The sequence below is a fragment of the Centroberyx affinis genome, unplaced genomic scaffold (assembly GCF_046629955.1).
Source record: "Centroberyx affinis isolate AG114_WGS23_722 - 3 ecotype Tasmania unplaced genomic scaffold, CSIRO-AGI_Caff_v1 ptg002251l_1, whole genome shotgun sequence".
In the NCBI taxonomy this organism is placed as follows: domain Eukaryota; kingdom Metazoa; phylum Chordata; class Actinopteri; order Beryciformes; family Berycidae; genus Centroberyx; species Centroberyx affinis.
Window position 1 is genome coordinate 42,501 of NW_027280542.1, and position 12,806 is coordinate 55,306.

At 44.8% G+C, this 12,806-nt stretch overlaps 1 protein-coding gene across 1 annotated transcript in view; it reads right to left on the reverse strand.

The window, feature by feature from the left end:
- LOC139655409 (protein phosphatase 3 catalytic subunit alpha-like) overlaps positions 1 to 11,054 on the reverse strand; it is a 16,440-nt gene extending 5,386 nt beyond the window's left edge. Inside the window, exons 1-8 of the mRNA XM_071532803.1 lie at positions 10,871 to 11,054; positions 8,387 to 8,511; positions 6,593 to 6,704; positions 4,668 to 4,813; positions 3,466 to 3,605; positions 1,506 to 1,583; positions 610 to 704; positions 52 to 177 (exon numbers count right to left, since the gene is read on the reverse strand). Of these exons, the coding sequence (XP_071388904.1) occupies positions 52 to 177; positions 610 to 704; positions 1,506 to 1,583; positions 3,466 to 3,605; positions 4,668 to 4,813; positions 6,593 to 6,704; positions 8,387 to 8,511; positions 10,871 to 11,039 (991 nt within the window). The 5' untranslated portion in view covers positions 11,040 to 11,054. The remainder of the gene's footprint in view (positions 1 to 51; positions 178 to 609; positions 705 to 1,505; positions 1,584 to 3,465; positions 3,606 to 4,667; positions 4,814 to 6,592; positions 6,705 to 8,386; positions 8,512 to 10,870) is intronic.
- Between the last annotated feature and the right edge of the window lie 1,752 nt (positions 11,055 to 12,806).

A 12,806-nucleotide genomic window follows, 5' to 3' on the forward strand; every position in this document is an offset into this window, starting at 1 on the left:
GTGTGTGTGTGTGTGTGTGTGTGTGTGTGTGGGTTTGAGCAGGCTGTCTACCTTTCTCTCCCACAAAGGGCAGGGACCAGGTGAAGACGTCCATGAAGTTGGGCAGCCAGTAGGGATGAGGAGAGCAGTTGAACTGACGGATGTTCATCACGTTGTTCTCGTACTTCAGCACCGCCGCTGGACACACACACACACACACACACACACACACTTTAGTCTTTGCATCATTGGTCAGTTAGTGTGTTCGTTGGTTAGTTTGTTCTTTTAATTAAATAACTTTATTGACATGGCTGTTCATCAGAAACAGTATTCCTAAAGCAGTATGCAGAAAGTACATTTTCAAAAATCAACAAACAACAGTGTTACATTCAAACCATATTTAGATGACTATATTTCACTTGAAAACATGTGTACTATATAATAGTATATAGGCTAATCATCAATATCTATCAAGTTCTTCTGAGTTTGTGTCCATTCTTGGATGAGGACTCACATATTCCACAGTAATTCCACAGCAGTGTGCATATTTCTGCTTTTTGACTGTGTACACCTGTGCGTGCTTGTGTGTGTGTGTGTGTGTGTGTGTGTGTGTGTGTGCGTGTCTGAGACCTTTGTTGTTGTAGACGTCCAAGTAGTTTGGAGCAGAGAAGATGGTGATGAGGGAGGGGAAACCTGTAGTCTGACTCTTCCTGTACATACGGTACCTGGAGAAGGAGAGGAAAAAACAAACCACCCACATTAGAGCTATTAAACCAGACAGTGTCTGGTTGCACAGAACATTCATAAGAACTTCTTAGGGTGTGCAAAATACACATGCCATCTCCAATATTTTGTCCTTTTTAGCTTTTCCAAGTCATTTTATTGTCTGTAGGAAACTTTATCATCCAATACCATAATGAATTGCAAACTTTGTCCAATGTACAAGTTTTAAATTAACACACAGTACCTGATTCTATACACAGAACAGCATTGAAAACAGGTAGGGGAGCATTTCTATGGTAAAAATGGTACATTTTTTTAGTTTATCAGCCCTTGGCAGGTGAACCAAAAAATTAATTTTGGACGGAGCATCATCATGGATGGTTAGGTTACCCAGGTGCACGACAGACAGAATTTTGTTAATGGACTTACCCAAGAGCACAAATCACAATAAAAGTACAACTCAAATTAGTGTATGGGTTAGCAGATAAGCAACAACACTGTGCAGACCTTTACTAGACCTGGGCCTGACTGTTAACCCGAAAAATTTTGTTCAGATTGAAACCAACAGGCGCCGTCAGACCTTGTCATCTCTTAATGACAAACTCTAACAATGGTTATAACCCACTGCGAGGGTGACTGAAGCAAACATGTGGGAACTTTTTCTCCCATAATGTGGCAATTCCCCGACAAAGAAACATAACGGCTCAGAACACAAAATGTCAAGGGAAGCCATTAAATTAAATGGTGTTCCCTTTTAAGCCGAGAGGACTGAGCCATGTCAGTCAGCGGCGGCAGCGGCTTACCCAGCATCCTGTGCTTCGTGCGCTCTGATGATTGACAGCAGGTTGTTGGTCTGTAGGAACTCACACACTGCCGGGTAACTGGGGGGAGAGAGAGAGAGGGAGGGAGAGAGAGAGAGAGAGAGAGAGAGAAAGATTACATTTGTTACATTACATTTGTATATAATTGATGTTACAATTGTAGCAACAGTAGTAATAGTGTAATGGTTTTTTTTTACTTGTTTCACACTGTTCACATTGTTCATATTGCTTTACACGTAATATGCTTTAGCAATACAAATGTGTGCATTTTGTCATGCCAATAAAGCACCATTGAATTGAATTGAATTGAGAGAGAGAGAGAGAGAGAGAGAGAGAGGGAGGGAGAGAGAGAGAGAGAGGGAGGAGGGAGGGAGAGAGAGAGAGAGAGAGGGAGAGAGAGAGAGAGAGAGAGGGAGGGAGAGAGAGAGAGAGAGGGAGGAGGGAGGGAGAGAGAGAGAGAGAGAGAGAGAGAGAGAGAGAGAGAGAGAGAGAGAGCAAGTAAACGGAATAGAACGGGAATGGCGACAGGAAAAAGGACAGAAATATTATTCAAAAGGTCCAGTAAAAATCATTTAGCATAAAGGCAACAATATGTGAGATCCATCATCATATCAGGAATGATAGGCATGAAAGCAAGTGCTGTAAACAGGGACAGATCTCTCTGAAGACCAGAGTCTGGCAATTTGAGACAGACAGACAGACAGAGTGGGGGACTAGGCCTGGTGTGTTCTGGATGCCATGTGCTGTTCAGGCCAGCAGGGGGCATCGCTGAGCCCAGGCAGAGCGGAGCGGGGCTTATGGCGGTTGTGGTGCTGTGGGGGCAGAGTACACTAGTTCGTCGATTGATGCTGCGTCGGCTAAACATAGAAAATCGCCGTGCTCGCCACACGCAACGTGTCACAACACACACACACACACACACACACACACACACACACCGCTAAACATCAGGAACCCAACCACCGCTCCGTCCCTCTGTGAACTACAGCCTCTCTCCTTTACATTCCTCCATTTTTCTTTTTTCTTGTCTTCCATCTCTCATCTTCTACCCCCCTCAACCCGCCACCACCATCACCCGCCACCCTCCTCCTATGTTGCTCTCCCTCTTTCTCTCACTGTATCTTAATATCACTCCATATCTGGCAGGAGTAGCCAGTCGTCATAGCAACAGAACCGTGCAGTCTCCCTGGGGATTGTGGGATATCGTTTCATGCTGAAACGGAACTGTGTGTGTGTGTGTGTGCATGTCCCGTGTTTATGTGTTTGCCCGTATATATATGTGTGTGTGTGTGTGTGTGTGTGTGAGTGAGTGTGTAAACTGGCCAAGATTTTCTGTCTCTTGTACAAATCCCAACGATTGTTATTGGATCTTGGAAGCGGTGTAATGATGCCGGAAGCATCTCTCTCGTTCCATCACCACGTTCCCAACCCAATAGCCTAATGTCCACCCAAAACTTATTACAGCCCTGTGCAGACAGAAGTCGGACCTCGCTAGCCTCCAGCACCGGGAGAAACAGCAGCAGGCGTTCACGAGGCGACAGAGATGATCAAAACACATCAAAGGAGCCCATCACAACTTATTGAAAAATATCAAATGCTCACAGGGATGCATTTGAGAACCAGTCTCATTTCTGGCTGTGCTTTCCACCGCATGTGTCAACTAGTGATTTCAAAGAACATTGCTGGTAATGTGTTTTTTGTATCACTGAATATTGCATTCACTCTGGCTGTTGGGAGTTCAAATTTCTGAGGTTTCTACAAACAAGGATCTATCAAGGATGCTTCGCTTCCAAACAAGGTTCAATCAATCAGTTCAGAAGTGGATTTTCTTCTAAATTAAAAAAAAATCCTTTTTCATATTTCATTATGTTGGTATCAAATACCTGTACAGGATTGTCCTGGGACAGTATGGACATGCATAAGTGTGTGTGTGTGTGTGTACCTGTAGAAGTAGGAGCAGCCTCTGACTGTGTTGTGGCCAAAATACTCCTGGGTCTTCTCGTTGCCAAAGTCTTCCAGGGGGTCGGCCCATAACAGGTCGCACATGGGCCCAAATGCTGGGGGCTCCTTGAACCGGTCCAACTAGAGCACACACACACACACACACACACACACACAGACAAAGAGAAACACACAGAAACATGCACACAAACGCAAAGAAACACACAGAAACGGCCACCGTCACACACACAGAAACATGAAGAAACATGCATTTACATGCATGCATTTCACACACACACACACACACACACACACACACACACACACACACAAAGGCACAGAGAAACACAGCGAAACATGCAGAAACCCTCACACACATACACATGCATTCACACACACACACACACATATAGCATAAAACACAGGGAGAGAGAAAAGCAAACATATAGGCACACACACACATACACACACACACACACACACACACACACACACACACACACACAAACATACACACACACACACACACACACACACAAACACACACTGTCAGAGCGGAGCATCTCCATGGCAACCCTCACCACACAGGAGGGAGAAGATGTCACACCACCAGATTCACCATGGAAACACTGCCATTAGATGAGGAAGTGTGTGTTCTTCATGTCTGTGTTCATATGTGTGCCTTTGTATTTCGTATTGCTGTGCACTGTATATACATGTGTGTGTGTGTGTCTCTTTCATCTGTGTATTTTCTCATCGCCTATGGATCCTCTGAATGCACAGTACATGCTGGTATCAAGGCATAAGAGCAGGAGAAGCATGTGTGTGTGTTATAGGCATGTTATTAATTTCTGTAATAATATTCCAGTTACACATCAAAAAATAAATCGCTACTTTTGCTGTCAAACCTTCTACATATAAGATTGGAGGTGAATTATCCAAGAACTGTTGAAAAGTTGAATTTCTCCTGCTGGAATATTCCCACTACTATGAAGTTATTGACCAAAAGGATGACAAGAACATTGGACATGAACACTATTTAAGGTAAGAGAAGGTAAGAGAAGAGTTTGGGGGTGCAACAGAGAAGTAATAAACAAATACTGTAACAAATGACTGCTCCCAAGGAGTAACACCTACAGTAATGAGCCCAACACTGCTTATGCAAGTGTTTGTGTGTGTGTGTGTGCGTGGTTGCGGTCCTACCTTCTTGATGTCGTCCAGCGTGTGGATCTCCGGTGAAAGCCCCCCATGCACACACAGGAACTGCTGGTTCATCAGGGCTGCCAGGGGCAGGCAATCAAACGCCTCCATACAGGAATCATACACCTGCTCCGAGTACTTGATCTTACCTGGGGGGGGGGGGGTTGGGGGAGACATTTCGAGACTTCAGACAAAAGAGTCGATCCCTGAGTGTGACTGTTATATATCACACACAGAACAATTACATGTGCAGCCTTTGCATGAACAGATTTGAAAAACTCACTCATGTAAAAACTTAAAACCACATATGATCTTTGGCATATGATCTCTGGCATATGATCTCTCCTCTCCACTTACCAGAATTGAAATGTGGAAATTACGGGGGGAAAAAATGCTCCATACTCCATGGAAAATATTGCTTACATTAAAGTACATTTCACTATTTTAAGAACTTTGCCTGCAAAAAACACTTGAATGTGATCCGCTGTAGTTTTTCAGTAGTTTGAGTCATGAATGACAGCAACACATGCATAAGAAAAAGCTCAATTCTATTTTCACTGCAAATTTTGTGCAAAATCTGACCCAAATGAAAGCATGAAGCGGCTGAGTCCCGTTTTATGTGATACCGCTTTGATTTGGCAGCGATATCAATAAAGAAACCCAACACGCCGCATCTTTAAAGCACATTTCACACACGGGCGTTACAATGCATCTGACACAAAACAATATCACAGGATTAAAATAGCTGAAAAGAGATAGGAGAAGGAGATGGAAGAGGGAGGGAGAGAGAGAGAGAGCGGGGTTGATGTTGGACGAGAGGGAGAGGGAGAGAGGAGGATGATTTTTATAAAGAAGGAGAGATTGATAAGAGGAGGGGAGACATGAGACGGGGGAGAGGTAAAGAGCAGGGAGAGGGAGAGAGAGAGAGAGAGAGAGGAAGGAGGAGGGAGAGCGAGAGATAGCCGAGAGGAACATGAGAACGACACGTACACACAGTAAATCAAAGCCAGTATTGTGAGTACCACTGTACAGTAGCCAACATTTGTTTGATTGTGTGTGTGTGTGTGTGTGTGTGTGTGTGTGTGTGTGTGTGTGTGTGTATGTGTGCGTGTGTGTGAGTGACAGTGAGTGTGTTTGTCAACCTCTCCATCTGCCTTGTGTGGAGCAAGAGCTCATTATTGCTAGTCCACCAGTTGTCAGTTCATTCCTCACACACACACTCTCAAACACTTAGGAACACACTTGCACACGCATGCACATACAGTCATTGTACACACACTCACACACACACACACACTTGTGGTACACACACACACAGCAGATGGTAATTGAGGGCGCCCACTATTCGCCACGAGCACCAGGGGAAATTAGCTTCCTCATCCCTTGGCCAATCAGACACAGAGGAGTAAGTCCCTGAGCCAATCATTAAGGGCCAAATTAATTTGCCGCTAATCACCCGCTCTCGGACAGGACGACGCAACTCGCTGGCAGAGGAGAGGGAGAGAGAGAGAGAGAGAGGAAGAGATGGATGATGGATGGGAGAGATAGAGGGAGAGAGATGGATGGCAGGAAATACGGAGGGAGAGAAGGAGTAGTGGAGGGATGGATTGGAGCGTGGGGAAGGAGAGAGCCAGCCAATAACAGACAACTGGAAAGGGAAGGAGGGATGGAGGGAGGGAAGTGAGGGAGAGAGGAGGGAGGAGGAGGAAGGAGAGAGGATGGATGGATGGAGGGAGATGAGAGAAGATGAAGGCGAGGAGAGGAGAGGAGAGGAGAGGAGAGGAGAGGAGAGGAGAGGAGAGACACTAGTAAAAAAAAACAACTTTAATAGAAAGAATAGATGGCGCTAGAGAGGAAGAAAGATGGGATGAGGCAACAGAGGGAAAGAGAGATAGAACGGACTAAGAGGAAACACGGGAGCTACTCACATTCTTGTTTGAAGGTGAAATATTCTGTCAGATGTCTACATTCATGGTTTCCCCGTAGAAGAAAGAGCGTCTTTGGGTAGAGGATTTTCAGCGACCACAGGTACAACACACACTAAGGACCAGGGAAGAGAAAATACAAAAACAGTTCAAAAAAAAGTTTTAAACAAAGCAGCTCAATGGAAAATGACTAAACAGAGATGCATACACCAAAACATAGTTCAAATTTGTTAAACTAGTTGACTTTTAAGCTAAAACGCAACTTTTCTATGAACTCACAGTGCAGTTACAGCCTAAATATAGTCTTTTGGTGAAAATTAAACTATTCACATATTCATGTGTATAATACTATTGTGAAAATATATGAATTTTGTAATATTGGTTATTGTTCACCCTCGCCTTTACGACAAACTAGAGCTTAACCACCTTTTGCTTTACCACACCATTGCTGCTACTAAACAAATGTAAAGGGCAAGGTTGGGGTCAATCCACTTTCCATTCACTCATTAGATTCATAATGGACATTCAAAGTGCAATACAGAAAATGATGCTGGGGCCGTTATTAGCAATTTCTTTTCTGAATAAAATCCACAACACAAATCAACTGAACTGAAAGTAAATTGATCCCAACCCTGGTCTAAAGATAGACATACACAGGATTTTGATGAAATTATTTATTTTCCTCTAGGCACCTTGGAAATTCAGCTGAGATGGTAAACTTTGGTGTTTCATTCATTCAAAACACTTGCAGAGCAGTGTGTATCCAATGTAAGGCTCAAAGCCTCATGTCTGCAAAAGCCAAAATCTGATATGTATATGAAAAACTTCAAACTTCAAAAATGCTGAAATTGGCATTGTCAGTGGTTGAAAATGGCTGTGGTTCATCTTGGATGTTTAAAAAAACCAAAACGTAATCACATATCGTCCCACATTCCTCTTTCATTCTTGCAGTCTTATCAGGGGGCGTGCCCTGCAAATGGTTCAGGAGGTGTTCTCTCACCTTGATCCAGCAGCATCCCTGCTCTACATTAAGTCCCCTATCTCTGTGCCCTTGAAGTGTGGTAGGAAGGTGGCCTAAATGTTGCTCCCTCCCCTCCGCACTCAAATATTCCATGTCGGTGGTTTCCCTTATGCCCCCTTTGTAACGTGCCCATGGTGTCCTGGTGGCTCAGCAAACTAAATCGTACACCATGTGCTAGCATTGTTGTGGATTCAAGTCACACTCATAAACTCTCCTCCGCTGTGTGTCTAAAAAACCAGAAAAGTGTATATGTTCAAACTTACCCTTAGATAGTAAACTATCCTCCCATCAGTTTCCATTAATTTATATAAGCAGTGTGTTATATAACTGCTTGTGAGTACTAACCTTGAAACTGAAGCATTCCCTGTCTGTAAAGTCCTATAGGAGGGTATAGGCTGCTAAAGTTAAGTATTTACTGAGTAGTTAGTGAATACTGGTCTCAATAGTAGAGGGTTCCTGCCCATGATGATTAGATTACTTCACCTTGGTATACTGTATACTATAGGAAAAGTGTCAGTGCCAATCTCAGTACTCAAGTACCTCTTGTCCATGTATAATACATTAAATGCAGGATATTGTAGTGATGCCAAACCTCTATGTTGAAACACGCCTTGTCCATAGAAAGTGTATAACAGACTTGAGCACAACATATAATATTGATTCTAAACATCAGTATTATGTGTACAACAAGCTTACCACATTTGTGTGCAAATGAACACAGTCATTAAGACTGTGTATGCTGCAGTGAAGCATATAATAGGTAGGTTCCTTCTAACCTCGATACTGAAGTAGCCCCTGTCCACATAGTCCCCCAGGAAGAGGTAGCGTGTGTTGGCAGGAGAACCTCCCACTTCAAACAACTTCATCAGGTCAAAGAACTGGCCGTGGATATCTCCACACACTGTGGAGACAGCACAGAGCAATGTTAGGATCATCAGCACCACGGTTATGGTGCCACATGTACAGTTTTCACATTAGAATTCTATTAGTTTAAGTGTGACCATCCGTGCTACAGTAGCTCCATTTGGCCCACTCTGAATCAGGAGTGGTGCATCTCTCTTGTCTGCTGATTTAGAAATGTCATTTATCTGTCTGACAAAAAAAAATTGGAAGCAAATATGAAGAAAATAAGAAAGAATGCTGCCAAAATCCTTGAAAATGATCTTTCTCAAAGAATCCAGTGCACTCATTTTGATGTCTCACTTCAAAACTGTTATCCGTCAATAGCGGAGTGCCCCAGGGCTCTGTAAATGGTCCTCTCTTATTTAGCATCTATATCAATATCCTAGGCCAAAATGTGTAAAATGCAAATCTTTATCTCTATGCTGATGGTACAATAATTTATAGTTGTGCTGCAAACCTTGTTAAAGCCCCTCCAATATGATGGAGTCCACCACAGCATTTATATCAGTCGAAACTTGTTTCAAATGATGACAAAATGAAACTTACAATGAAACTTCTTGTGCTGATTGAAAGTGACTATCCATTTATGTCCATTTATATTGCAACATACACTGCAGCAATAAGCAACAACTTTAATTTTTAGTTTCATTTGGCTTGCTTATTAAGTTCTCATCAGGTTAAACCACTGACTGACTCTATATAGTCTCGACACAGTCTGCTGGCTGCGTTCCCCTGAATTTTTCCGCAGATTCCTTCCAATCCATATCCAGGAGCATTGGATCTCATTCAGATCAGGCCTCACATTTTGAACCCATAAAGACTTCAGGACTGTCTGTCTGTAGGATCTGGCAGCATAGCTTTCCATCCGCCTCCCTCACCATCTGCCTGGCCTCTCCTTGCACTTTTCAGTCGATGTCATAGTTCCCCTCTGCAGCCATTTTGCGAAGGCCATTTTGCATCTGTCTGGCTGGCTCTGTCTGTCTGTCTGTCTCTCCATCTGCTTGCCTGCTAACGTCTGTCTTTGTGGCTCCTCGTAAGCATTTGCTTTAATTTGAACTGGGAATTGGGAATGCAAAATGGCATGGGCGAAATTGAGCCATACCTGTCGGCCTCTCTGCCTGCCTCCTCAGACCCGACTGTGTGTTTGCCCGGTAGCTTTCATGTGACTCCCTAAAAGCCTGTCAGTTCAAATTTTATCTGTCCACCTTCCTAACTGTCTGTTCACTTGTCGCTCTAGCTTGCTGCCTCGCAAAGTGGAGTCTGGGGTCCTTGGGGCATTTCCAAGGAGGGCCTCCGTCAAAGTGATAAACTGTTCATCATATCTCCTCAATATTGCATTTACTTGAAGTCCTCTCTGAGAAAATCTGTATCATCAGACTGTAGTTTCCACTACAGACCGGTTCCAATCACAGCTAACTCAGATATGAAAAACAAAAAACAAAATCCTCTCAGGTGGGGGCTTCTGGGACAAAATCCGTTGAAATGGGGGTCCCTGGAAATGGGGATCAGTGTGCGGCTTCTTGGGAATAAAAAGGTTCGGGAACCTCTGCACTAAGCTGCTTATGACCGACTGTCTCTCCATCTGCCTGTCTATCTGCCCTTGTCCCTGGGGATCTGTACCTGTGAAAGCCAAGCGATGTTCCCTCGCTGCGTGGGTTGTGTGCCCACGCAGAATTATCTCACCCCTAGCTTTTGCATAAATGCATGCGCACGTACACACACACACATACACACACACACACACACACACAAAGAGACACGCAGGTACATTAACCAAGCGGTGTCAATTGGTTCAGAGTGTCTGTGTCTGCCTGCCTGTTTGTCTGTCTTCCCTGTCATCGCCTCCGAAACTTGTTTTCCATTTTGTCCTCCATCGATCTCAATCTTCCCTCCTCCCCTGAACATTCCCCTCAGTTCATACCATTTCCCTGGCAGGGGAATACATGCAGATATTACCAAAGTCAGAGCCTGCTATTGTGGGGTGCATAAATGCCAACTGATTCTCTCAGTGAAGTGCGACCGAACAACAGTTCATATTAGAAGGGTGGCAGATACATATGGCAGATTAATGAAACGGCGAATGGAATTTGATGAATACATAATTACTGATCTTTCTGCCTCTTGCTCCCTCTCTCTCTCTCTGACTGTTCCTGTCGCTATCTTTGCCCTCCCTGTGTCAGTGTGTCTTCTATCCCTCCCCCTGTCACTCACACACACACATATGAACACACACACATAGCTTTTTTTGTTTAGTATGGGTGGCCCCCAGTGGGAGTCAAAAATCGCTGACTAAATTACACTCAGCAAACTTCCTCCAGCTTCCAATACACCCCCCATCACCCATTCCCATACCGTACCCGTGACCGGCGCCTCGATGTCCAGCATGGTGCGCTCCTGGCGCAGGATGGCGGCGCCCTCGTCGATGATGCGCAGGGCCACGGCCTCCTCCAGCCGGCCCTCCTTGGTGAGGTGGGCCTTGAGCAGGTCCACCCGCGGCCGGCCCTCGGCGTCAAACACCTCCTTCATGGTCAGCCGGTGGGCCAGGGGGAAGGGGACCGCTGTAGGGGGAGGAGGAGGAGGAGGAGGAGGAGGACAAGGACGTGGGGAGGGACGGAGGGGATGAGGGGGAGGTAGGAGGGAGGAGAGAGTGTGGAGGAGAGATGGAAGAATGAGTGATGGATGGAGATAGAATACAGTTGAGATTGAGAAATTGAGGAGGAAGGGGAGAAAAGAGATTGGATGGATGGATGAATGGATGGAGAAGAGTGAAGGAATTACAAAAGAACAGGGTAGAAAAATGGAAACGGATTATGGAGGGAGGGAGAGAAGTTGATGCAGAGGAAGAGAGAAAGACACATGATTAATTGATATTTCCTGTATTCTTCAACATGCCCGCCTACAAACATCAGAAGTCCTCTGTCCTCGCCATTATCCTGATCACACCTCTGTTGCAGGATTTGAGTGTGTGTGTGTGTGTGTGTGTGTGTGTGCGTGTGTGTGTGTGTGTGTGCTGCCTGGGTGTTATGGAGGCCTAGGCGGTTAGTATAGAGGCAAGGGGTTGCCAGAGTTATCAGGGCTGCCTGCCTCTGTTCTGCAGTAATGTCTCTCTGCCTCTCTGCCTCTGTTCTGCAGTAATGTCTTTCTTACATAATGAAGGCCCCCAGGGCGCTGCTGGAGAGGGGGGTTGACTGACGACGGGAGTGATACAGCAAGAGCGCACAGCTGCACGTGAGGAGTCACATACACACATATAGAGACACACTCTGCAAACGCAGACACACACAGGCGCACACACAGACACACAAAACCCCGCTTAACAACCACAGGCACAAACTCAGTGGCAGAAACAAAAGGCAGAGGCACATAGGCGCATGCGTACAACATGTATGGCACAGTGGCGTTAACACGCATGATCGCATATGTGTGTGTGAGCCAACACTCATGCGCACACATACACACACATGCTCATAAAAAGGTATTGTTATGCAGGATCCACAGAGCCTGTTGGAGCCCCACCAGTGCTAACACAGATAATGGCCTAGATCACACACTGAAAACTAGGCCTTGCTCTCTCTCTCTCTCCCTCACACACACACATACACACACACACACACACACACACACACACACACATTCTCTCTCTGTCACTTTGTCTCTGTTTTGCACTCTCTCCCATTGCCCCTTCTCTGTTTTTCTCTCCTCTCTCCCTGCTGCTTTTTCTCTCTTGCTCTCACTCTAACGGGCCAATCTCTTCAGTAAGCCTTCACACTGATGTCGATCAGTACATTTTCTTCATGTGATATTCAGAAGGGGTTTTTTTTATCTTGAAAGTAGCCCAATAACCACATGAAACCGGAATGCATGGTTTGATGTAATCACCACTGAAACATCAGCAAAATTTTGCTAGTTAAGCTTAAGCTAAATGAACCGTCACAAGGGGAGCCATACATGTTGGATAAATCAGTCACAATCAACGTAAATCTTTATTTTATGCTAAATTATGAGCAGTTTGCGCAAAATTGAAAATGTATAAAGTTGCCAGTAGGCCTTTGGTCTAGCACTTGCATTTGGAAAATTTGCTGATGTTAGTATGGCTTTTGGCAGAGAACAAACCATACAGTTTCCTCTAGTTCTGCGACTGTTCTCATGCTAAAAAGCCATCTAGCCATCTGAATCTCCTATGGAAAAAGGAAGAATTTGTATTATCCTGTTAGTCTCTGTTCTATTGATAGTAAACTCTTGATCACACCAAAGACACCCACCAGCACCTGGGGTATCCTGACACCTCAGGAC